The sequence below is a fragment of the Anas platyrhynchos genome, chromosome 20 (genome assembly GCF_047663525.1).
Source record: "Anas platyrhynchos isolate ZD024472 breed Pekin duck chromosome 20, IASCAAS_PekinDuck_T2T, whole genome shotgun sequence".
NCBI lineage: Eukaryota > Metazoa > Chordata > Aves > Anseriformes > Anatidae > Anas > Anas platyrhynchos.
In genome coordinates, this window is record NC_092606.1 from 1150091 (window position 1) to 1177117 (window position 27027).

The window sequence follows — 27027 nt, forward strand, 5'->3', positions numbered from 1 at the left end:
ATTCCCTATGGTAAATTCATTGGTAGAATTTTAGAAAGCTTTAATGCTGACCCTTCTGTTAAATCTCGTTCTTAGTAGAGCAAAGTTTCACTTCAAATTCTTTTCTAAATAGTTTCCTTATGTCTCATACTGTACAAACTGGCAAAAATTGGATTTCTCTTTTTTCAGGAAAGTAGAGACATTTTTCACTCATATAGAACAATCCCAGACAAGAGCAATGGAGGAGCACTTCTTTTTCAGTTCCTTTAAAAAAAAAAAAAACACAAAAAACCACAAATTACTAGGTGTCAAAATATAGGGGGCAGAATAGAAAAGAAAAGAGAAAGAGGAGTAAGGATGGATCTTTGCCCTTTGAGCTTCCATTCAAAGACAAGATAGTTAATGCTTTACTGCTAATGTTTTGCATGGGCTGATGGTACATTTCTCAAAAAGGAAGCATATTTCACTTTGAAACCTAGTTTGTTATGTTGCTCAGTAGTATTGATCAAGTGAGTGTCCTGTGTATTTTGGAGATTAATTTGAAAAGGTTAGGTGATTTGAGTAGGGTTATTGTTCAAATAACCCTACTGTGTACTGTGTTTCTGTGTACTCTGCTATGGTCAGTGGTAGCGTGCAGGCAGAATTTGAAGTTTAGATTCAGGTCCTGTCCCACCAATGGCATATGCTCCTTTTTTTTTTTCTCATCCAAACCTAGAAAATAGAATACCATGAACTACCAAATGTTTTTTTGTTTGTTTGTTTTTTTAGCAACCGAAGGATACCATGCGGCTAGACGAGACTATGCTGGTAAAACAGTTGCTGCCAGAAATCTGCCACTTCATCCACACTTACCGTGAAGGCAACCAGCATGCAGCCGAACTGCGCAATTCTGCCTCGGGGGTTCTTTTTTCTCTTAGCTGCAATAACTTTAACGCTGTGTTCAGCCGCATTTCCACCAGGTAGGTGTTTCAGTAGCTTGACTTAGCCACTGTATTAGAATGCCTACTAAATATTGCTGTCTAGAACATCCATCATGAACTTCAGTCTTTCATTTTTGAGTAATGTTAACTGTTTAAATGATATTCAGCAGGATAGCTCTTAAATGAAACCCATCTGTTTTTCAAAATTTTACTGGAGTTTCAGGTTAGAAAAGGTACCTGTTTCATATCCATTCGGGGTTACTGTCAACATATTTTCTGTGAGCTGTATTTATTGTGCTTTTTTAGATCTCCTTTTGTAAATCCAAGTTAAATGCTATTTTAGAGTGAAACTAATGTTAACCCAGAGAAGTGTATTGCTGCAGCCTGAAGTTGAATAACCTCTTGTGGATGCAAGGTGTTTTGGAGAAAAAAGGATGCTGAAGGTTATGACATATCCATTTATTTATGAATTTAGAATGCAATATTTCAGATTGTTTACAACTTCTTTTGGAGCCCTAAAACTCTTTTCCTTCCCATTTCTTCTTGCTTGAAGGTTATTACGTTAAGCCTGTCTTACGTCAAGAGGGAAACAAACCCACTGGACTCGAGCACTGTTTATTAGTTGTTGGAAAAGACCCATATGTCTTCTGACTGACTTGGGTTTCACACCACATTTACTGTAAAAATAACTTTAAAACTGTTACACTTTTCTAAGTAAGAAGAGAGACAGTCCAACATTTCTGTCTATTCTTTGCTCTTTTTGCCATGTTCCAGGTCTTTCTGATGCTTCAGCATTTGACAGTCCATTGAAGTTGTGTATTGAGCTTTTTATTACTGAATTGCTTTGATGTTTTTTGAAAGTTGCTTGAAGCAGCTTAGCTCTTATCACACATTGTTACAGCTAGCAACATCCTTGATGTATTAGAAGGGGATTTTGCACACACTTATGTGGTTGAATAGCAATGAATATGCCAATTGAATTGAAAAAAAAAGTATATGCTCCTTATAATGTAAACAAAAATGAATTCCATTAAAAAAAAATATTTGCATTTTAGAAATCAAACTAAAATTATATGAAATTTTAAGTATTTTAAAAACTTTTAAAGAACCCTTAATAACTTCAGTAACTGTTTCAAGAACATAGACTTGGCAGCTACTGTGGAGGATGTGGTTTTACTCAATAGGTTGATTATGTTCTGTTGCTTATAGAAAAGGAAACAATTTCTTTTGCTCCTTTTATAGGAAGTATTTTTCGGATGAGATTTTTTGACAATCTGAATTTAGTTCATGAATCTGTACTTATTCATACGTCCCTAGCATGGTTTAATTCTCAAGCGCCAACACCCTTCTTACCATGGGTTTGAGCTGGAGTGTAGTGCTTTTCCCCAACCTGCTTTTCTCTTCAAGATGGCTTGTACAGAAATAGTTAAATACTTGACCAATTGTTGCTGATCTCCACAGGGGTCAGCTTGCCGACAGTTAGCATTGCTGATCTTTTGACCCATGCTTCCTGTTTAGGCATATTTCTAGGCCTTGTACAGCAGCTGGGGGATTTTTGGCACGAAAAGCACAGCAGTGGGGACCTTCCCATTCCCAGCGTGGGCTGTTAAACTTCCCTGGCGTTGAAGAAATGAAGAGCTGCTTTTGTGTGTAGTACTAGAAATCGCATTCCATGTCAAAAACACATCTGTAGCTTTGGAACAAGACACAGCAATCTTTAGTTTTGTGAGAACATATGATTTAGTTATTAGTGGGTTAGTATCTGATGAGAAGTTTAGTAAATCATCGAATACAAAAGTATGAAATGGCGCCATTGGATTTAGAATGGTATGATTAAACTTCGTCCTGTTTCTTAGGCCAAAAAAACATGGACTTTTTTCATCTTAAAAAATGGTTGTAGCTTACTTCAGTGCCATTAATTGCCATCAGTCATTGCTTTGCTCTAGAGAAGTTAGCTGGGACAAGACTTGCTGCTAAGGAGAGGTAGTATAAAGGTGTCATGTCTCTGTGATTGTAATATTTAGATGAAAAAATGGCAAGATTATAGCTAAAATATGGGAGATAACAGAAGGATTTAGACAAAACTTGGGTGTAAACAGACTATCACCAGATGGTATGGGTGTCTTGTGAGACTTATCACTGGTATTTCTAGATCTGTTCTCAGTATGGCTGAGAACAAGACTTCAATATTAGCTCTTAATCATGCAAAGTTTGTCTTTTGTTTCTAAACATGAAAAAAATTATAAGAGGGCATCATCATATAATATTCTTCTGCTGTTCAACAGTACATAAAATCACAGGTGTGAGTTTATACCTACCTGACATCATCTGGTTGAGAAGTTAATTTATTTTGTATATTTTAGATTGCAGGAACTGACTGTTTGTTCAGAAGATAATGCTGATGTTCATGATATTGAACTTCTACAGTACATCAGTGTGGATTGTTCAAAACTAAAACGACTTTTGCAAGGTATGACGTGAATGTGTTGGTTTTTTTTTTTTTTTTTTTTTTTTTAAATATATCTGTATATGACTAGTTGGAGATGATACAACAGTATTGATGCACGTATCTTTTTATTGCTGTGTTTTACTCCAAATATTCATATATATTTTTACCGAAACATTAAAAAATATTGGCGTAGCATGAAGTCATTGTTTTAAATGTGGAATGTTTTACCTTTACAGAGACTGTATTCAAGTTTAAAGCCCTTAAGAAAGTAGCACAGTTAGCTGTTATCAACAGTCTTGAAAAGGTAAGTATTGTAATATTTTGTTTCATTGCTACTTTGCAAACTTTCTCTAGTTTACGAATATTTGCAATTCAGTAAATTACGTAAATTTATGTAAAATATGCATTTGTGCATCAGTTCAATGCATATGTTCTGCAATAAATGTTGAGTTCTTAGAAGTAAGAGTAAAATCTCTCCATTTAAATACATAATTCAAAAATAAAAATATTTTTAAGCTCTGTAATGTAAAGATGTTTTTTGTTACCTGCAGGCCTTTTGGAACTGGGTGGAAAACTATCCTGATGAATTCACAAAGCTGTATCAAACACCACAGACTGATATGGCTGGTAAGGCATAACAAATGATGTGTTCGGAAGTTGGTTTTATTTTTTCCTGTTAAGTCTTATGGGTTTTTGGCGGGGGGAGGGTGTTCTTTTGTTGTTATTTGTTTTGGTTTTTTCCCCCCAAGACATCCCCACATTTGTTTTTGTCCCGTCTTAGCATCTTATGAAGCCTGCATGTTAGAAACAAATTCCTGTCAACACTTCCAGGGCAGGCAGAGATGTATGGCTATCTGATTTCCCTCTTGACGCAACTTTTAAATAGGTTCATTTTGTGGTTCACAATACAAGGAGATATAACCCAAAGCTGCAAACTCTTTAAATATTTTTCATCTGGGTACAGGAAAAACAACAACAACATGAAAACCTTGATAAAAGAACAGTAGCTGTATTTGTCTCTAGTCAAAAAGGGATGAAAATTTATATTTTCAGATAAACCATGGCTTTAAATGGTTTGAACCCATTTATCTCAGGTAGCATATTACTAATATGCAAAATAGATATTTTTTTTCTGTGTAGGTGGAGCTATCACTCTGCTCTTTTATACCTATTATCTGTCTTTTCATAATTATAATTTGTGTTGAACTTGGGTTTACCTTTTATGCAGATTGTGCAGAGAAGTTGTTTGACTTAGTGGATGGCTTTGCAGAAAGCACAAAACGTAAAGCAGCAGTTTGGCCACTGCAAATCATACTCCTGGTCCTGTGCCCAGAGATAATCCAAGATATAGCAAAGGATGTGGTAGAGGAAACTAAAATGAACAAGGTAAGAGAAGAAAAATATCTTAATTCTGATTTCTAAAGTGTGCTTGTCTTTGCTTTTTCTGTGTTTCAGGTGTATTTTACTATGTTTTTTATTCCTAAAGCATATTAGAATTCCATACATAAATTTCTGCACCCTTTTAAAGTTCTCACCTAGCATATGTTCCACTGTCAATAATTCATACAAATAGTATGGCCCGAACAATATTGTTTCGCTTGGACATCACCCTGGAGATGTGAATCCGAGTGTTGATTGCCTTGCTTCCACCAGTAGCAAGCTTAGCCTAACTTCTAACTGGTATGCGTGTATTGTACCATTACAGGTTTCTGCAGTGTGTTTACTGTGTTCTGTAATTGCAGTACCTGTAGCAGATAGAGAATTTGATGTGGCTGCAAACACTGATTGCGAGTTGTATTCCAGTTGCCCTAGAATTATCCAAAATGAATGTCTTTGTTAAACATGTTTCTCCAAAATACTCCATCAAGTTACTTTTTGCAACCCCAGTATCCATGACTTCTGATCAGGAAATGCAGTGATGTTAGTTTTAATACTGAAGTTTCTAAAAACCCTGACCACGCATTACCAAAGCTCTGGTTATAACTATTCCCAATTTTAATTCTGCAGAAACTCTTCCTGGACAATCTCAGGAAAGCACTTGCAGGCCACAGTGGGAGCAGACAGCTGACTGAAAGTGCTGCTATTGCTTGTGTTAAACTTTGCAAAGCATCTACCTACATCAACTGGGAAGATAATTCTGTCATTTTTCTATTAGTGCAGTCCATGGTTGTAGATCTTAAGGTAAAAATATGTTTCCTAATTGCAATGGAGAAATTTGAATTTTTAAATTCTGAAATTAGCTTCAAACTTCTTAATCAAATACCATAGTATTTTTCAGATGAATGTTTTCCTTTTTTTCCTTGTATAAAATAAAGAAATGAGTTAAAGGGCAAAGGAGGAATAGTCTTCCATTTCTTTGGTGGATTTTCTTCGGTCTCCATTAGGCCTCCTAAAACTTTAATTTGTTTGAGAGGCTGAACATTAAAATAAAAAGTTTTATTAAAAAATGCTTAGAAGTGGAGATTGGTTTATTTAGTTAGTATTAACAAGAATGGCTATTGAATATTTGACGCTTAAGTAGTAGATATTGGTAGATGCAACTTGGAAAAAGTGTAATTTTTAGAGCAGCCTTTTTTTCCCCCAGTATGATTTACTGAAAGTAGACAGGAATAATCTCGGTGTCTTTTTTTTTTGTATATTTAGAATTTGCTGTTTAATCCAAGTAAACCTTTTTCAAGAGGCAATCAGAACGCAGACATAGACCTTATGATTGACTGCTTAGTCTCATGCTTCCGCATAAACCCTCATAATAACCAACACTTTAAGGTGAGAACACAACTTACTGGTAAGTTGTTATCAACATACTGTCGATGTCCTGTCAATTATCAAAGATAAGCACGCTGGAAGTTTGTAAATAATTTCTACTGTATAAGTATCCCTTATTGATGATTCCCTTCATGTTTTCATATTTTTTTTTCTTATCTGGTTAGAATTTCTTATTCTCATGTCTAGATTTGACAGTTTTGTCAATTTAATAAAAAGGCTCCAGTATGATGCTCATTGTGATATGAAAGATGACAGAGAAAAGTATGTCCCTAAGTGGCTTTTATGTATTATTTTTATTGTAGATCTGCTTGGCACAGAATTCCCCATCAACATTTCATTATGTACTGGTAAATTCACTCCACCGAATAATCACAAATGTAAGTTCTGAAAGTATTTAATTAGCCTATCTATTTGTGGCTTCTCTTCAGATCCACATCTGCTTACTAAATAAAATCTAAATACTAGACCAAATCTTGTTGCCTGTATCTATGCCTCAGAGTTGCTTGTTAATACACAAGCACATGCAAATCTTAGTTGGCGCTATCCACCAATTGGATTCCCAGTTTGAGAGCTTTTCCTGATCAGGATGAAAATAGAATCAGTCAATGTTAAGCACCTAGCCTTACTTAATTTATATAATATTTTCTATTACATTTATCCCAGCATGGTAATGAGAACACTAAAAAAAAATCAGACATTTTGACAAATAGGGAAGAACATGCTACTGTAGATGTGGTAGCGTACCTAGAGAAATAATGAAGTTGTTTAAAGTTATATTGCTTTGGTATTTGTACACTTTCAAAACAGGCACTATGTTTTACTTGTGTTTAATGTGTTGAATAATAGTATTTATCAGATATTATCACGCACTCAAAAGACTAGTTTTCTATTTTGTTTAGTGTATCAGAATAATTTGAGAGCACATTAAGTGTTTGAAGTTTTACTAGCTGTCTGTATCCTGAAGCCTACTGTGGTTTCCTGTATCCGTGGCTTCAGAGTATGCGTTTATTCAGAAGGAGAAGAAATATAGTAAGCAGCTGACTTGGAAGCATTGCTTCTGTTACACTTCATTTAAACATTGACAGCTTTATTGCCACAATGAAAAAATAACATTTGTAATACTGTGTAAAATACTCATGTAAAGTTTCATTATATTACAGCTTTATAACTTTGGTATCTAAGATAAATCATAATGAAACTCTCATGTTACCAGTTTACCTTTTGAGCATTTCTGTGTTTTCATTCTAGTCTGCATTGGACTGGTGGCCCAAGATCGATGCCGTGTACTGCCATTCCATGGAGCTTCGCAGCATGTTCAGTGAGACTCTTCATAAAGCTATCCAGGGCTGCGGGGCACATCCAGCAATTCGCATGACTCCGGTAAAGACTTGTAAAGAAGTTGTTAAAACACAAGCCTCTTGTTTTTCCTTTGTCTCCATTCCATTACAGCTTTTTTATTCATTAACTTTAGACTGGAAACTAGAGGGAGGAAGAACATTGCAATCCAAAAAGCAACAGAGAGCCAGCCATACATGTTGTGTAAACCTTTGAGATTTTGGTGCATTGACTAACTGCTCCTAGTCAGTTAGTGATGTATGTTTCTCAGTTTTTTTCATGCTGCTTTTAAACTGGCAGTATAGCAGTATTTCTTCTGTAACTGTCCTGTGGCTAACTGTTCTTTTTAAGCTTACTTGCTGTGTGAATTAACTAGGTAATATGTCCATTTTTATTTAATCTGAGAAACAAAAGCGTTCTGTATGTGAGCATAATTTCTGAAAACTGCAATGCTTTTACGATAATTGGCATGAATATTTCTTCATTTGTCTTGCTTAATTTCCTTTGAGCAAGTTGACTGTTTGGTCTTGGTGACAGCACCGAAGTGATCCAGACTTTTCGAACATTATGAAATAAAGCCAGTATTCCTGGTCACCTTAGGAGAGAAAAAAGAAAAAAGAAAAAAAAAAAAGGAAATTCAAATTGTAGTTCATCCAGATTTTTTCAGTAAGTTCACATGCAGCTGCTGCGTTGCCTTTCTTCTGAACTTTCCATGTAGGACTTGGGATGCATCAAGTTAGCTCATTGGTTTTCTGAATTGTTTCAAAGTGCATTTGTAGTCCCAAAGTGTTGGATGTCTGGTTTGGAAGAAGGCCTAAAATGTTGCATGAAAATATTCCTATTGGGCTTCTCATACAAAAACAAATGATCAAAATACTTTTAGTTGAAAGCTACAACTTGTTTAACTTGCTTTATATGTGTGTGTGTGTATATATATGTTTATATATACATATCTATATTCATCTGTAGAGAAAATAGCAGGGATGTTGTAATGGCAACTCTGACATTGACTGGTGGTGCTTTGTCTTCTGCTTCTTATTTTCTGTTCTTATTGGCTGCTGTCGCTCTCATGGTCAGATGCCAACCAGTCACTGTTTTGCATGGCAGTGGGCCTCTGTTGCTGTAAGTATGACCCATCGTAACTACCGCAGAAAAGCCTTTCATTGCTCTGACTTTTCTGTGCATAGTTACCACTGCAGTCACATCACTTCATCTCGGGCACGAAAGGTGGCGTGCTTTATGTGAGAGCACAGGACTGGAGAAGACCTCTTCACTGCTGGTCCGGCAGTTGCAACACCATCCCTTACACAAATCTGTTGAGCTCCTTGGTAGAAGTAAAGGCTTTTTGTTGGGTGTGTTCTTTTCTTTCTAACCCCTACTTTTCCATCACAGTGCTCTTCCAGAATCTCCCTGCTCTGGTGTTTAAAACTGTTTTCTAATTTCCAGCCTAAACTTACTTGTGTCTAAGTTATCCCCACATGTTTTTGTTCCAGTATTGTCTGTCAGGTTCAAACTGGTGTTTATCCCACTGATGTCTGTGCAGAGAGTATCCATCTCCCTCTCTTTGTTTTCTGATAATCCTTAGTTTTGATTGTGTGAAGTAAATAAATCGCTATTTATATTTATACACGTGTTTATATATATACACGTGCACACGTGTATTTTGTGTGCATATATATATTATAAATTATATTTTGATACTTATTTATGTTATATAGTCTTTCACACACTTTAGCATGTGTCCAGATTATTTTTGTTAAGATGAAGGTGCTGCAGTCACTTGCCATACAACAGGGTGGTTCACTTTGGGGTACTGTGCACACTGTATTGAGGCATAATCTTGATTTTGGAAAATCCTTATAATCAGTAGCATCCATATATGCTTATTTCATGGCTAACACTCTTTATGACTATTAGTTATATGTATTGGTCATACTGTTATCTGGGTTGTGTTGCGTGAACAGCAGTGGTAGAACACGAGTCAAATCCTTGTATGAATTCTCAGTACATACCTTAAAACATCTTCCATTTCAGATGAGGAGGTTGAATGAAACAGTTTACTGATTTTTTCAAATGGAGCTATTTTTATTTATTTATTTATTTATTAAGATGCATTATGTACCTTGTGAAAACTGAAAGGTACATTTTTCAGAGGTTGTACAGATGAAAATGCTATCATCTAGACTGATTATGACAGGAAAATAGAAAATGATTTGCCTTTGAAAATAAAACAAATCCTTACCCTCTCATGTAATCAAGCTTACTTCGGATCCTTTTTTTGTCTTTCCTTGACAAGAGGAAGTCCTCTAAATTCTTGTTAGTCCTTCTATCCAATTTTCTTTTGTACAGCTTGTCTTACACAAAATCTTTTCTTATATCCATCTGCAGATCACTAAAATATTTCTTAAATGAAGCTTAAAGATATAATAGTGATAGCGTATGCATATTTAATAGGGTATTTCTAAGTAGAAGGCTATGCAGCTATACTGGAGTGAATTGAATATAATTTATAACTTTTTCATGAGTTATAGATAGTACAACCAATTTGCTTCATAAGATGTTTAATTATAACTACTCCATAGAGTACCTTACTGACAGTGACTGTGCTTTTTCCTCCTGTCAGAGTCTTACATTTAAAGAGAAGATGACAAGCCTTAAATTTAAAGAAAAACCTACTGACTTGGAAACCAGAAGCTACAAGTTCTTGCTGTTATCCTTGGTAAAACTAATCCATGCTGATCCAAAGCTTTTGCTGTGTGTAAGTATGTTATATTATTAATTCTATCCCAGACAAAATCATGACAAAACAGTAAAATTTACTTTTGAGGCTTCTAAATGAATAAAGATTAAAAACATAAACCTGACATCTAGGATACCTGTCAAAGCAAAAAGACAAAAACAAAAAGAACCTGTAAGAGATATTACAGAACCAGAGCAATCACAATGAAAGGGACCATAAAGCTCTGAAGGAAGAAAAAGGAAAGGAGAAAAGAACAAAAAGAAAACTAAAATCAGGCAAAAAAAAAAAAAAAAAAAAAAGCCATTGTTCCAGTGACTAGAAAGATATTTTCTTAGGTTATTGCTAGTTTCTGTTAGTATTGTCTATGATGCTGAGTAAAATAATTTAACAAGTTTAATGTTTAACAGTGTTTTCTTGTGAATTCATGCCAGAATGAATATTCTATTCTTTTCAAATATTACCTTGTGGCTTTGCAAATCTTGTGTATGAACTCTGTGAAGCTGCAGAAGTAAACTAAGTTTTGATAAAATCTGATAATGTCTACATGTGGAGAGCATGTGTTATGCAGCGTTGCCAAAATTAGTGTACTACTACTAGCATCTAATCAGTGTGCTAAATATTTTCCTTTTGTCTGGTCTGTTTATCGTTTGGTTTTAAAATATTTCTATTGTATCAAATATATAATATGCAAGAGTATCATGGCTTAAAAAGAAATGAAGAAATGAGGTACTCTTAAAATCTACCTATTATAATTATAAGACTATTGCTTAGCAGTCAGTAACATGGTTGGTCATTGAAAAGTTTTGCTTCTTAAAGGTGCTTTCCTTTTTGCTTTTTAGAATCCAAGGAAGCAAGGGCCTGAGACACAAGGTAGTACTGCTGAATTAATTACAGGCCTTGTACAACTTGTTCCGCAGTCCAGCATGCCAGATATAGCACAAGAAGCCATGGAGGTAAGGGATAATGTTCTGTATGCCAAGCTGTTTGTTTAAACTAGGAAACAATTTGAAATAACTACTTCAGCGTTGTTGGAGAACAATTTATTTTTTATTGCCATTTTAACAGTATTCAAACAACCCCATTGCAGCAAAACACTTAAAAACTTTGTGTTGTGATATTTGATTTTTTTTCAGAATTTGTTAGAAAAAATAGTCAAGATTTACATATTTGTCTTTTAACTTGTATAAATCTAATTGGGAATAAAATAAATACCTTTCACATGGATTAGCAACAAAGTCTTGTTCTGCTATATAAAATGCTTTTTCTATCTTTTATTTTTTTAAGCAATGTAATTGACTTGTGATTACACCTATTTCTCTGCCCATTCTTAAGTGACTTGTCAATTTCTGCCTTTAAGTGAGATGCTGTTCTGTTTTGAATGTAGGCCTTGCTAGTTCTTCACCAGTTAGACAGCATTGATTTGTGGAATCCTGATGCGCCTATAGAAACATTCTGGGAAATTAGGTAAGTTTACTTCTGTAAATTAGAGCAACAGCTGTTTTGATATGTCTTCTCTTTTGCAATAGCTGTGAATGTTTTGAGAAAGCTATATGACATTGGCTTGAATCTGCAGTCAAAATGATTTGTTTTCTGATGACAAAGTAGTATCTTCCTTATACTACTTCCATTTAACAAAAAAAAACAACACGTTTTGCTGGCTTTCTTAATGACTCTCTTCAGCCTGCACTTAAGGTATAGCAATGATTATTCCTTCAAAATGTTAAAGTCTTGCCCTGCGTTCAAGTGTTTATTGTTTGAATTCTGTTTTATCCTCTGTGGGCTGAGGGAGGGTGATGCAAAGCAATTCTAGCAGTGTGGATTTGCTGATCTTGACTCTGAAGCCCTCACCTAAGAAAGGTAGTAGTTTGCCCTGACCTGTGGTCTCCATTTGTCTTTGTTATGTATCTAAAGAATTTTTATTGGTTAAAGTCATCTTGCTTATTATAACATCACAGCAGCTGTTGCAGTTGATTTCATGGAGTATATTAAAAAAACATAAAATTCCAAAATAATCAGTTACACAAAGAGCTGAACCAAAAAACTAGGCAACTCAGAATTCTAAGAATTGCATGAGCTAAACAATTTAAGAAAAATGTTTGGTGATCTAATCTGATTTGGTGCAGGTGTTTGTTTTAGAAGAAAGCAAATTAAAATCTAGAAGGAACACTTTGAGCATCAACAAATTGGCCTGCATGACTGCTAAATGTGGCTCAAGGGGCTTATTATGGGATAGTTTGGGGGCTGAGTCCTACCTAGATGGGCAATAACTAAAACTCATTACTGTAATTTCTAGTAGTAGAAATGAGTTTGTGGTCTGTTCGGGCTGGGGGAAGAACCCATTAAAATTGACACTAATTTGGACCCTTTGGCAGTTTTAACAGAGAGTGTGAGGCCTGAATGGATATGAAGAAGGAACATCCCTAGATGTGTTCCTTCCAGAACAGAGTTGAGACACGTTATCAGAGCAGTGTAGGTAAACTTGTACTGCCACTGTCTGTGCTGTATCTGTTCTGTGGATAAATGGAGGACTTCTGAATCGACAGCCCTGGAGTCTGGACTTCTAACAAGTACCCAAATTGCTTAACTTCCTCTAGGGAACTATAGAGGCCAGTTGGGCGGTGGGAAGGGACAGAGGGGTTTTGTCATTTAAAGTACACACCTATATTATATCTACTATACATTTTAAAAGAAGATGCTAGCTTATCTGTAGGATATTCATGCTAATTGTCTATTTCTATGTAAAAAGTAGTAATACCTTTGTCAGATATTTTATTATTAGATGATAAAGCTAATGCTAAATTTCATTTTGCTGCAGTTCACAAATGCTTTTTTATATCTGCAAGAAACTAACCAGTCATCAGATGCTCAGCAGTACAGAAATCCTCAAGTGGCTGCGAGAGATTCTCATCTGTAGGAATAAATTTCTTCTAAAAAATAAAGTAAGCAAATATTATCACTTATCTTTTGGGATCATTAAAATGAATTAGTCTCTGTTTTGTTACTGCTTTTATTTATAAGGTTACTTTTATGATGGAAAGAGATTTAGTAGCTACTGAAGAACTAAAGTAGTTCTTTACACTTAATTGCATTTAAATTATAATTATGTTTATGTTGGTATATAAATTGTGGAGTAAAACCAAGAAGCCTATTGGGATTTTGGGAGGCCCCAAGAAAGGAAAAAAAAGGCATGATGATGTGCTTATATCAAGGTGATATGTTTTGATGATGACTCTCAAAATACTTTATTTTCTTAAGGGGAAATGTCATTTTAAGATACCATTAATATGGGTAAATTTGTAAAGCCCTCTAAGAGCACCTACGTAAAAGATGCTGCGTAAATGTTGAACAGCTTTTTACTTTAGTGACAACAGTTCCTGAACTGCATTGTTTTAAAAGATAAGGTGATTAATTATTTTTTTTTCCTCTCTTTACAGCAGTCGGATAGGAGTTCCTGTCACTTTCTCTTTCTTTATGATGTCTCTGGAGGTGGAACTAGTCAAATGTCTCTTGACCATGAGGAGATGAAAAGCTGTACTCCGGGAGCCACCCTCAGGAGAGGGAAAGGGAATTCTTCCATGGTAAGTAACAGCGGATAATAATAATAATTATTAACATTTAGGGATAAAAAATTATGTGCAAGTAGAAATTAAATCATAGAGTGTAATTTTTAAAAATATAATTATTTCTGAGGAGGAAAAGACATACTACTATGTGTTACTGTTCTCTTTCTGGTCAATAATCAGCTGTAACGTGCATAAGTTTTGAATCTAATATGCTGGTGAGTAATGGGTTTCAGACTTCTAGGAAGTTAAAAAGTTGGTGAATCCTTTTTTTCTTAGGATCACACATAGCATCTCTACATATTTGTCCATTGTTAATAAATCTGAAATCTCACTTTTTAATGTATTGCATCCAGTTTGAATAAACTGTGAAAGATCATCAAAATCAAACATCTCAGTAAAGTATACCCTTTGACAGACAAGTCTAGTGTTTAGCCACAGGGAAAAGTGGAGGGTATTCAGAGCATCTTTTATGAGCCAAAAACTTCATTCTCTTTTTTAACATACAGTTTTTTGGTATCAATAAGACTTTGCTAAGTATGTGGCTATCTTTGTGGAAGGAGCACTTTCTTGCCACTGTGCAACAGCAAATACAGTAGAGTTCAGATGTTGGTTAAATTGCTTATTTCTATTAGAATGAAAGCAGGTTTGAAAAACAATTTGGATTAAGAAAATTGCCATACTTCTAAGCAATATTATCGAACTTGGAATTCTGTGTTTCCCAAGGAAAGTACAGCAGGATGCAGTGGAACACCTATTTGTCGCAAAGCCCAAACAAAATTGGAAGTTGCTTTATACATGTTTTTGTGGAGCCCAGATATTGAGGCAGTCCTTGTTGCAATGTCCTGTTTCCGTCACCTGTGTGAAGAAGCAGATATCAGATGTGGAGTAGATGAAGTTTCAGTTCATAATTTTTTGCCAAACTACAACACTTTCATGGAGTTTGCATCTGTTAGCAATATGATGTCAACAGGTAAGAATGATGAGTCTGGAAAATGCCTTTCCACCTGTACAATAAGGCTTGTTTGGATTGGAGTTCTTTAAACAAGTTTATATTCTTGATTTGGTTGTAACTCTTGCTTGCACTGAAATATCTTAGCCATTGAAACCGATGGAAGGAGTAAGGAATTTGGGTAACTGTTCATGAGGATTTGAAAGTGTAACAAGGAGAATCTTTCTAAACAGTTAAAGGGGATATTTTCCTCTTTTATAATTACTTTCAATTATCTCATATTTGATGTAGATGGCTTTTCAAAAATCTGTTTCATAAATGTTCTGTGCTTGTTTGTAGGGAGAGCAGCTCTTCAGAAAAGAGTGATGGCATTATTAAGACGCATTGAACATCCAACTGCAGGCAACACAGAGGTAAATCTTCTTCTAAATTTCTGTCCATTTCATGTGTTTTTTTTTTCTTTTTTTTGAACACAGAAAAGACTGTTGCTATGAGTAGTTTTGAAGTTAAATCTTGTTATATCTTATTTTAGGCCTGGGAGGATACACATGCAAAATGGGAACAAGCTACAAAACTAATCCTTAACTATCCAAAGACCAAAATGGAAGATGGGCAGGTGACTATGAATTTTTCCTTAGTTTTAACCCTGTAGAAATTCAGAGTAACTATTTAAGCTTATGTATTTTAAGAAATTTCATTTTAATCTGGAAAATGAGTTGTATAGGAGGACTTAAGCTCCATGAAAATATTCCAGAAATCAAGTCCTCTGTGTTTACTGATAAGAGAACAAGAGATAATTTGACTTAAATTGCTGTAAGGGAGATAGCTGAGTTTAATATTTGCAAAAAAAAAGATAGTGAGAAATTATAAAATCTCTTTCACTGGAAATTTTTTAAGAAAAAAAAAAGCTGCTGACTATCATGATTTAAATATGTTTTGTCCTACTACAGAGCAGGGAGTCATCTAGGCAACCCCCTTTGGTCCCTTTTTAATTCAGTTTCTTCAAATTCTGCAAAAATAGCCCCTCTGGATAGAATTTTGTTCATGCTGTAAGATGCAAACCTTAGTAATTTGTTGAGATGGAATTAAAATGGTGGGGTATGTTATGACATACTTCTAAATTCTGATCTTTCTCCATTATTTATGTTTAATTGAAAAGATTTCATCTTCAGTCCTTCTTTTTTAGGTTACGGAAAGTCTTCATAAGACGATTGTTAAGAGACGAATGTCGCATGTTAGTGGGGGAGGCTCCATAGACTTGTCAGACACAGATTCTCTTCAGGAATGGATCAACATGACGGGGTTCCTATGTGCCCTTGGAGGAGTGTGCCTACAGCATCGTAGCAATGCAGGACTAGCAACCTACAGTCCACCTATGGGCCCAGTCAATGAGCGTAAGGGCTCCATGATATCTATGGTATCCACTGAGGGAAATGCAGAGACTCCTGTTAGCAAATTCATAGATCGATTATTGACTCTGATGGTCTGTAACCACGAGAAAGTGGGACTTCAAATACGGACTAATATTAAAGATCTGGTGGGTTTGGAGTTGAGTCCAGCACTTTATCCAATGCTGTTTAACAAACTGAAGAATACCATCAGCAAGTTTTTTGATTCTCAAGGACAGGTAAACTGTTGATATATTCCTTCACTTGCGTATCGTAAAAAGTATTGGTCTTGTTTTTCACATAGGTAATTGAAATGGGTTATCTGTTCATATTTTCTACAAAAAAAATGCAAACATTGTGATTGTATTTGAGAGCATGCATCATACAATTATCATATTTTATTCCAGGCTATGTTTAACATAAAGTAATTAAAAACATTGTTGAATTCTTAGTAAACTTTCTGAGTACAGAACCTGTGAGAATTGTCTCAGAATCTTTAAGGTTGGTAGTGTTGGCATATTTAATGTTGATAATGTATTGCAATTCTTTTGACTTGGTGATTCTAGAAAAATATTTATCTGTTATATTTTCTGCAGTATATTTTATGAAAACACTTTTTTTTTTTGAGTTAACTGCAGACAGGAAGTTAACACTACAAACTTTCTTCCCTTAGGTTTTGTTAACTGAGACCAACACACAATTTGTAGAACAAACCATTGCTATAATGAAGAATTTGCTTGACAATCATACAGAAGGGAGCTCAGAACATCTTGGACAAGCTAGTATTGAGACAATGATGCTAAATCTGGTTAGGTGAGAAACCTGGTTAATCTTCTATACAAAGTTATATGTTTATGGAGTGAAGTAGACCCTTTTAGTTCAATATCTTTTCTGCTTCTACCCATGGAGAAAGAAGTTGATCCCCGCTCTTACTGTTCTGACAACTTCAGTAGTCATAAAGATTACTTAAATGATAGCATAGACTTATTTTCTTCAGAACCAACCATTCCATACCTCACCCCCTTTCCTGGAAGTATTTCTGTTTTCTTTTCTGTACAATAGTGTTAGTGGTTAGAAACCAGATGAAGGGCAGGTTTCTGTTTGGGTTTATGCCAATCAGAAACCTTTATGCCAGTCAGAAACCTTTTTGGCCTCAAGAAACTTGGTGCTGGTCTTCAGCTGATGTAAGGCTTGGAAAAAACATTAGCCCAAATACTTGCTAACCCACTATGCAAGTCAGAGTTGTATCAGCCAATGTGTAGATTATGACACAGACCTGAAAAGATTTCAAATGCATGGGCCTCGTTTTGTACAGCATGAAGTATTTACTTTTTGCTTTTTATCTTCAGATATGTGCGTGTGCTTGGAAATTTGGTACATGCAATTCAAATAAAAACTAAGCTCTGTCAGTTAGTAGAAGTAATGATGGAGAGAAGAGATGACCTTTCATTTTGCCAAGAAATGAAATTCAGGTAAGAAAGAAATTTAGACATAATAAAACACCTAGGGCAGTGTAATGTGGACAAGTATAATTTTGGTTACATGTTTAAAAAAAAATAAAAGTAAACTTTATTATAATGGTATATTTTATTTTTTTTTACTTTGTCTTCAGTGTTAGTAGTTTAGAATCTAGTATTGCATTATAATTTCATTTTGAATATGGGGATACTAAATGTATGTAAAAAAACCTGATACAGAGTGGGGTATTACTTGGTACAATAAAATTCAGTTAATCTTCAATATCTGGTGGTTCGAATATGAATTTGTAATACTAACCACAAGCAGTAGTAGGTGTATTTAGGTGTGTGGGTTATTATTTAGGGGGGAAAAAAACGGAAAAAACAAAGCTAGCAGTTTTATGTTTTTGTATCTATATTTCACAGAAACAAGATGGTAGAATATTTGACAGACTGGGTTATGGGAACATCTAATCAAGCAACAGATGAGGATGTAAAATGCTTGACAAGGTAAGAAAGAGTACTATTAAACTGCTTCTAAAGTTGCTAACAGTGTTCCAGATACCATTTGATATCCACAGATCAGTTGGATTATGTGGAATTTCTGTAGTGGTAGTAATTCTAAAGAAAAGACCAAAATTGAAACTTAATTTTTTGTGAGCAGGTTCTTTTAAAATGTACATGTTTTTATTTAAATCTTGTTAATGCTATTTCTGATTTAGTGTTAGAATTGCTTGTTTTATTTCCTAGAACTATGTCTTCATATGATACATTATGAAGAATAAAATTGTCAAAGATTATAGTGTTGAATTCATACTTAAGTTTTTTTTAGTGAAAACATTCCTTCTTAGTTGTAGTCCTTTAATAATGTGTTGCTTGAACCTATACCACAGAATGTGATCGCTGTTTTCCTGATGGATCAATTTAACAACTGATGCTTAAAACCTTAAAACTTTTTCAGAGATCTGGACCAAGCGAGTATGGAAGCAGTGGTCTCTCTTCTTGCTGGGCTTCCATTACAGCCTGAAGAAGGAGATGGTGTTGAGTTGATGGAAGCCAAATCTCAGTTATTTCTTAAGTAAACAGTGACTTTTAACTATTTCTACTATATAATGTCTCAGAGTAGAAGCACCATATGATTTTTACTACCAACTAAGTTTTTTCTTCTAGCAGAAGTAGAGATTACCTCGTATAGATGTCATTTCACAAATCTCTGCCTAATAGGTTTATGGAAACATTTTCATTTAGAAAATAATTACTAAATTTGTCCTTGTTTCCCCTTAATACAGACGTATCCTTAGTTCATGGGAGGGATTAGCTGGGTTTGAAATTGCATTTTCATCCATGAAATTTAAAATCTCTTTCAAAACAGCTGTTTGTAAAGGCACGCCAGTGGAATTTGTTTGTTTTGTTTCTGGAACTTATATATGAGTTTTGAGGGCAGTGCCTCCTAGTTCTTACAACATATTTTTTGGAAGTTTAAACTGTGCTACAGGGAAGATTATTTGGGGGGATGGATGGGATTCTTTGGGAGGCTTATGGTCTATTTACTTTTGTATGCAAATCTTTCCAGACTGTTGCCTTCGTAGAATCTGTTTTAACTATCCGAGTCTATCTTTTTCTTTAGATATTTCACACTGTTTATGAACCTTCTAAATGACTGTAGTGAAGTTGAAGATGACAGTGCACAAACTGGTGGCAGGAAACGTGGAATGTCTCGAAGACTAGCTTCGCTACGACACTGCACTGTTCTTGCTATGTCAAATTTACTCAATGCAAACGTTGACAGTGGTCTTATGCACTCCATAGGTAAAGTAATTGCATTAAGCTATGCATAAATGAATACACAATGAAGACATTGGTGTTTGATTCATTTTTACATTTTCCTTAGTAGTTATGTTTTGTTTTTGTTTTTTTTCAGGCTTGGGCTATCATAAAGACCTCCAAACAAGAGCTACCTTTATGGAAGTCCTCACCAAAATTCTGCAGCAGGGAACAGAATTTGATACGTTAGCAGAAACAGTGCTAGCAGATCGGTTTGAGAGATTGGTGGAGTTGGTTACAATGATGGGTGATCAGGGGGAGCTCCCTATTGCTATGGCTTTAGCCAATGTGGTGCCTTGTTCTCAGTGGGTAAGTTAATTCCTGCATTTTATTTCCTAAGTGTTTTGAAAATAATAAGACTTATAATTAGGTCAAACATTTTGGGGGTGTAACAACAGCCTGCTAAAGAGAAATTAGACCTACCTTTCGTAATAACTAGCCTTTCTTATTGTATTTTAAGAAAGTATACTAAATCCAGCTGCAAGAGATTGTGATTATCAACAGTAGTTTTATATTAAATTTCAGTTAATGCCTGGGAACAATTTTGTATACAATTATTATGATAAATGCATTTGTTTTGGTTGATATTTATTACAAACTGCGTGCTGTAATGCAGACAAACACAACTGTATTTACTCCTCAAATTTAACAAGATGAATTGTTTTTTGTTATACAGCAGAATGAATGCTTATCTGTCTGGACTAACCATTATAAATTTGCATGAGTGGTTATCGTGAGAGAGATTTTTAGGCAAACAATAGCATAGGGAAGATTTAAAAAAAGATTGCGCATGCTTAATTTAATATTTATATGCAAGACTCCATAGCAAATTTAAATAATTAGTGCCATCTTTGACTTGCTGCTCAGATGACCATTTCCTGCTTCTTTTAAGGATGAGCTGGCTCGTGTCCTGGTCACACTCTTTGATTCCCGGCACTTGCTCTACCAGCTGCTTTGGAATATGTTTTCAAAGGAAGTTGAACTAGCAGATTCCATGCAGACACTCTTCCGAGGAAACAGCTTAGCTAGTAAAATAATGACTTTCTGTTTTAAGGTATGTTACCTAACCTTTCTCTCTGCTACATATCAGATCAGTAACAGGAAAAGTTTAGTAATATAAAAATACAGAACTATGTGTCTGTGGTGGTAAGCATTGGAGTAAATGAATCAGATGAAAATAGAGATGAGTTTGCTTTGGGACTCAGTTAAAGTTACTCTTAGCTCTCATATACATCTCATAAAAGCATAACTCCCTAAACTTTCAATGTTTGAAATAATACTTGTAGATCTTTTGTGTTCAGGCCCAACTGAAAAATACAAATCCTTCTGGAACCAACCTTTTGCCAAGACTTCCTGAGTCAACCAGTTAGGCTCAAGTTTGCAGTTAGTCCTCTTGAAAGTTTCCAAGGCAATAAATGTTTCATCTTGCTTAGTCTGCGTATTCAGTATTGTGAAGAAAAGTGATTGCAGTAAAAAAATTTTTTTGCAAGATTTGTGCATTTAAACAGACAATATTATTATTTAGAAAGCGTTACTTGATAAAAACAGCTAAATATATTTACATTTGTTACTTTGAAGTCTTGTCCTAAATAATCTTCAATCATAGTAAGTCTTTTTAAACTTATGACTACCTTAGTTACATGAGTGATTTGGGGTGTAGTACCAGCTTGAAGACTGTTTCTAATTGTCTTCTATTTAAAGAGAAGACAAATTCCAAGGTCTTTCATTTCAGTTTAAAATGTTGTGTAGTACAATACAAACGGAGCTGGGGTGTTGAGTCAGTATACTCTAGGAAGGATTTCCATCTGGTTATTAAGTTGATTTATCGTTTGCTCTAGATTGAAAATTAAATAAAATACTGGTAGAAGTCGATCACGGTTGTGTTTCAGAAGTGAGTCTTCCAGAACACCAGTTTTACAGACATCTGGCTTATGCCAAAACAAATCAAGTGTTTTCAAGCTCTCATAACGTACAGAATTTTGGAATGTTCCTGTGGATTACTATGTTAATCTGGCCACATATTCTGATTTTCTTTTTTCAATAGGTGTATGGTGCTACGTATTTGCAGAAACTTCTGGAACCTTTATTAAGGACTGTGATCACGTCCTCTGAATGGCAGCATGTTAGCTTTGAGGTGGATCCTACAAGGTTTGAGATTCAAGGCGGGGGGAAACAAAAGTATTTATAAAATTGTCTCCCAGTCATTGTGATTTCCTTTTCTTTGTTGTAAATATTTTTCTCACACTTTCATACTTTCCTGCTCCTCGCTTCACCAGACACATTCATTTTATCTACCAACAGTCCTTATACCCAGGGAGAATTGTACAAAGCTGTCCAACACATTGAGATGAGTTCTGCTGCATGTCCTCTAAGCCCTGAGAGAGTAAGGAAGACAGAGAGTCCTTACAAAACCTCTTCTCCTACTTGCTACTTCATACTTTTTGTAGGCCACTAATGCGGGGGTTTTCCAGTAGTACCAGAAGGCATCTGCTTTAGGTCATTGGATTAATTACAGAAGCAAGTTGGAATGCATACATATTGTAAATTTTTTTTTGCTTTAATTTCTCATATCAATTCAAGACTTGGATTTAGTAGCTGTTCTGTTGTTTTGAATTCTCTTTAACTCTTGAAAATTTTTCAAAATTCTTCTTTTAAGTAGTTTGCCAAGAGATAGGTTTTATTTTTAATAGTTTAGCTGTCAAACAACTGTGTCTATCTCAGAAATCCCTTTCACAGAAACCATCATCAAACTGATAATGCAGGCCTCTTGGAATTATGAACACTTGTCTTAGTATGGAATGATGGGAGAGAATCCCATTTACAGCTCTCTGTTTATTACTAAGTTTTGAATGACCTTGTATTTGTCACTTATGTAATTTAAATTATTGATGGAATCTTCTGTGTGAAAGATTGTAAATATTTCTGTAAGATTTTTATTTACCCCGTGGGATAAGGTTACTACTGAAAATATAAGCATAGTCAGTAGGATTTGATTGCTGGTTATACATTTATGGGTCTCTTTCAGATTGGAGCCTACAGAAAGCCTTGAAGAGAACCAACGGAGTCTCTTACAAATGACAGAAAAATTTTTTCATGCAATCATTAATTCTTCTTCAGAGTTCCCACCACAACTTCGCAGTGTGTGCCATTGTTTGTACCAGGTATGCCTGCAATGGTTGCCTGCCCCTAAACTTTAGGGTTTGATTTTACAATTCTAGTAGTTTGCATCTTGATCTAGTAATGGGTGCATAGTGGGCATTTCTTATAGTGGGCTGCTAAAATTCCAGTAGGGGATGGATATTTTTGCTGCCCGCAGGACCAGTAGGAAATACAGTTTGCAGTCCTTCTGGAGGAGGCTGTTGCAGAAGGGCTGTGCACAGCAGAGGTTGTGAGCTGCAGTCTCTCTGTGTTCTGGAAGAGCTATTGTTGGCCTTTCTGCCATGGAGTCTGTATCTCGGGTCTGAAGTAAAGCGAGGAAAACAGATTTTCTGAGCTATGTTTGGAGGGAGAGCATGCAAAGGCGCTATCGTCAACCACAGCCGCATGTGCGAGATTGCTGTGGAAAGTGAAAGCATCCTTGTCTTAGAGAAACAAAACTTTGAACTAATTATGAGTAGTACAAAAACATTCTATGCAATGTTAATCGTTGTTCTTAGCACTGATAATGTTTTAGCAGGTATTAATAATTTTTGTAGTGAATACTGTTGTGATTTTCAGAACTTGTGGGGGTGAAGACCAGTGCATCGTGTTGGGACTGTTGTGGATCTGGGGTTGTTGTCCTCAGCTGTTGGTAGGAATTAGGAGTGCAAATGCTGGCCTTTTGTTTCTGCTGTAACAGCTGGTGTAAATGGCTTCTCGAGTCACCTGGCTCTCTTTCTGCCTCTGGTTTTAACAGACTGTATCCAGGTTGTGGAAGGTTTTTTTTTGTTTGGGTTTCTGTGTGTGCGTTAAATAGGGAAACAAGGTGGGCAAGCTGGTTTTCCTTTAGGATCAGATGGTCAGTCTCGCAGACATTGACTGCAAGTGGATGTGTCACTGAAAATGCCATGCGTGCTTGATTCTTGCTTCCATTATTTGCTGCTGGTTTGTCCTGGATGTTTTCCTGGAATTGCTTTATGTGCTGTTGCTAGGGTGCATCAGACTTAGATCCATTGCAGTGATACTTTGCTAAAAATTCTTCCTATGCAAACCATTTTTAATTCTGACGTGCATTGGAGTTACTGGAATGTACTCTGCAATGGGGTGGTTTTCAAAGATTCTTCTGTGGGAGCATATCAGTTCTATTGTTTTTTGCCTTTATATTGTTTCAGTTAAAAGGCTAATTTACATGATTTTTCTTAATAAAGAGGGATGGAAATTTTACTTCCTTTAAATGCAGTAGCCTGATGAATAGAGTAGAGATAAGAATGCTTCCAAAGTTAGCTCTTCCTTTCTAGAAGTTACACAAAGTCAGAAGTTTGGTAAGGACAACATCAGTTAACAGGTCTTGAATAGATCTGAGCTGTTTAAATTTAGCTTGGTTGGTGGAATCGCTTTCACTGACTTGCTTTTTTACTGTCACATCTTTAAGTTGTATGAATTTTCTTCCAGTTCTTTTCTCTAAAGATTATATATGAATTGTTGGTGTGTGCTTGTTCTCAAACAGCTAAATATTGCTGGCTTTCTATTGATAGAATTCCAGGCTTCACTTAGTATAGGGCTTTTTGGTGATGCTAGTTTATTCTTACAACTAATATGAAAGACATAGGATTGAGCTGCAAGAGCAAAATTTACCTCTTTGCGGGGCAGCAGTACATAAGGCTGATGTGCTATATCTTTGCTCAAATCCTGTTGTAAAATATAAGAGAACGTGAGGTTTTGTGGTGGGTCCCTTTGCCTTGAAATTAACATAATCAAGTCAAATGTCTAAATTTGGAAATCTATAATAAATTTGATGTAGATCTGCTGGCTTTTTTTTCCCTCCATTCTCCACAGAACTACTTTATGTTATCATTTAGCTCTCAAAGTAATAATTAACCGTGATGAATCACAGATCTAACTAAATTGAAGGACACACAGAGAAACATTGGGAAGATTTAAAACTCTAAATTTATTTTTAAAGTAATGTGTATATCAAAGGTATAACACTTTACTATTTCTACTATTAAAATTATTTTGGGATGGTGAAATACGTCTGAAAGCTGAATATGCGATTTAATGCCCAATATTGTATATCATGAGCACATTAATGTGGTTTGACTTTTAATCTAGCCAGAAATAGTAGAAATGATTGAAACGCAACATTTGCTTGTTTTGTATTTAGTGCTTTGTAAATAAGATGTAATAAAAAATGTGGAATAGAACCTCCATCATCAGTCTTTAGTTTATATATTTCATTTTCTGTTGGTTATGTTTGTTACATTTTACTGTGTAATTTATGTACAAGTCAACATTGGTTTTTTGTTGCTGTATGTAGTTGGTGCTGTGACTTGTTTGTGCTCATCTCTGTTCTGTAGGCAACTTGCCACTCTCTACTGAATAAAGCTACCGTAAAAGAAAAAAAGGAAAACAAAAAATCAGTAAGTTTGGAGACCTTTTTACTAGCCATTTCTTTCAAACCACAACAGAAATCTTTTGCTGTTTATTCAAAACATCTTCACTTCAGTCTATTTGAACTCACTGTAAAATCATTCTACTAATTCTGGCACAAAATAGCTTTCATTTCAATTAACACTGGAATTATTTTATATTTAAAATATTCTCTGTGTGCCTATCTGAGTAAACAAAAATACATCTTTAACATTACAGCTTAGCATTTAATATTCTGATTCCTCTACCCTTACCACCATCTTCCAAAAAAATGGAGAAAGAAAATATTTGGTCTGGGGGAAAATCTGAGTCTGTTTAGTTGCTTTAATACTTCCGTAGATAACATGACTTCAGCTTGCATCCTGGGAGAAGATCAATTAACACATGGTTTGCTGAAAAAAGGCTCCTATGATTTATTTCTGATATTTTCTTTTGTTTGCCTTCTAACTAAGCAATAAAAAATAGCATTTCTATTTATTTACTGAGGGAAGATGAGATTTTCCACTTTAACTTACTGTGTTAAAGAAGAGTTGAGATGTATATATTGTGATAGAGTGGTATCATTACAAGCTAAGGCTTACCCTTTTCTTTGGCAGTGACCTCAAAATACAATGTATGAATAATACTGAGGCAGAATGGAAATTTAGACTTTTATTAAATACTCCCATATTTTTCGCTATAACTGGGCGGATTAGTATCATGTTGAAATGCAAAATCTGTGTGCAAAGTAATACTTTACAAGAAAATATTATAAATAATTGCATCACAAGATAACTTGATTGAGGTTGCTACCAAACCATAATGATTCTTGACGTGTATGCACTAATGGCTTTATCTGTTTTAAGAAGCATGATTTGAGATTGCACCAGCTATGCTTTGAAGTAGTATAGTAAGCTGGGAATTGGGTCTTATTTAAACAATTTAACTTCATATATGAAACTTGCTAATTTTGATCTGTGAAATGGTAGAATCTGATATTATGATTGGTTGATAATTGGACAAAAATATACATATATAGATATTGAATTTTTATAAGACACTGGCTACTTGGCTCTGGATCATTCTGTCTTTCCTTCTTTGGTAAATCTGTTGAGATACGATGGATCTGGAGAGAGATTTCTTCAAATATCTCCCTCACTCAAATTTAGATTAGTCCTCAAACTTTAAGTCATGTAATTCATGTTGATGGGGAGGGCCTTGAAAGTAATATTGAAATAGTTATTCAAATAAAATACCTGAGAATTTAAAAAGAATTACCTGCTTGACTGGAAGGCTGTGCACACCTGATTGTGAACATATGGCATTTGTCCACTTTACTGTCAGTGGCTGACATTATAAGGTAGTTTACTTTCTTAGCTTTGTACAATAGCTATTGCAGGAATTTCATCCCAGCAAGAAAGTTTATATGAAAGCTGAAGTAAGCCTTGCCAGTGTCTGGATAGCCCCCTCACCCCCTTACTCTTCTTTCCTTCTCTTTCTTGATTGTCTTACAATACAAGACCTGTAAAGCCAAGAGAATCCTACTCAAATCTATTGAACTTGATTGTTATGGAAAGAATATGTAAAGTTGGATTGCCGTACAAGACTTTTCTCAGATTGATTTCCCTTTTCTTTAATGCAAATATATTATTTATAATTCTCAACTTCATAGGTTGTTAGTCAGCGATTTCCTCAGAACAGCATTGGAGCAGTTGGAAGTGCTATGTTCCTCCGGTTCATCAATCCTGCGATTGTCTCCCCTTACGAGGCAGGGATTTTAGATAAAAAGCCTCCACCAAGAATTGAAAGGGGATTGAAACTGATGTCAAAGGTGAATCAGTGTATGCTTTTATTTGGCCATATTGTGTGTTCTGCCTGAAGTAATTCTGTTCTTCAATTGACAAGAATGAGAAAATTTAGTTAAACTTTTTAGTTTTGTATAACAAAGATCACGCTTATTTAAACTGCAGAGTTATGTTTATAGATCATAGCATGACGTAAAATCAAAGAAACCAACATAACTTCAACAGTAGTGAAAATATCTGATATCAATGAGGTTTATAGAAGTTTTGAAGAAGTAGCTTTTTTCTTCCATCTCAGGACTGGTACC

The 27027-nt window shown here is 35.1% G+C and overlaps 1 protein-coding gene across 6 annotated transcripts in view; it reads left to right on the forward strand.

Annotated features, from left to right (window-relative positions):
- Positions 1 to 27027, forward strand: part of NF1 (neurofibromin 1) — a 95132-nt gene that overhangs the window by 14354 nt on the left and 53751 nt on the right. For 3 of the 6 annotated variants that reach the window (XM_038165778.2, XM_038165779.2, XM_072026082.1), the window contains exons 4-32: positions 748 to 938; positions 3263 to 3369; positions 3585 to 3652; positions 3900 to 3975; positions 4577 to 4734; positions 5356 to 5529; positions 5992 to 6114; positions 6417 to 6491; positions 7363 to 7494; positions 10073 to 10207; positions 11029 to 11142; positions 11574 to 11653; positions 13005 to 13128; positions 13624 to 13767; positions 14476 to 14722; positions 15041 to 15114; positions 15234 to 15317; positions 15888 to 16328; positions 16763 to 16902; positions 17439 to 17561; positions 17973 to 18056; positions 18508 to 18624; positions 19174 to 19355; positions 19468 to 19679; positions 20263 to 20424; positions 21415 to 21518; positions 22396 to 22531; positions 24866 to 24928; positions 26590 to 26748. In XM_038165778.2, coding sequence (XP_038021706.1) covers positions 748 to 938; positions 3263 to 3369; positions 3585 to 3652; positions 3900 to 3975; positions 4577 to 4734; positions 5356 to 5529; positions 5992 to 6114; positions 6417 to 6491; positions 7363 to 7494; positions 10073 to 10207; positions 11029 to 11142; positions 11574 to 11653; positions 13005 to 13128; positions 13624 to 13767; positions 14476 to 14722; positions 15041 to 15114; positions 15234 to 15317; positions 15888 to 16328; positions 16763 to 16902; positions 17439 to 17561; positions 17973 to 18056; positions 18508 to 18624; positions 19174 to 19355; positions 19468 to 19679; positions 20263 to 20424; positions 21415 to 21518; positions 22396 to 22531; positions 24866 to 24928; positions 26590 to 26748 — 4029 coding nt within the window. Of the gene's footprint in view, positions 1 to 747; positions 939 to 3262; positions 3370 to 3584; positions 3653 to 3899; positions 3976 to 4576; positions 4735 to 5355; positions 5530 to 5991; positions 6115 to 6416; positions 6492 to 7362; positions 7495 to 10072; positions 10208 to 11028; positions 11143 to 11573; positions 11654 to 12561; positions 12659 to 13004; positions 13129 to 13623; positions 13768 to 14475; positions 14723 to 15040; positions 15115 to 15233; positions 15318 to 15887; positions 16329 to 16762; positions 16903 to 17438; positions 17562 to 17972; positions 18057 to 18507; positions 18625 to 19173; positions 19356 to 19467; positions 19680 to 20262; positions 20425 to 21414; positions 21519 to 22395; positions 22532 to 24865; positions 24929 to 26589; positions 26749 to 27027 lie in introns of those variants that run through there. The other 3 variants (XM_038165780.2, XM_038165781.2, XR_005260287.2) reach the window with 2 other exon arrangements.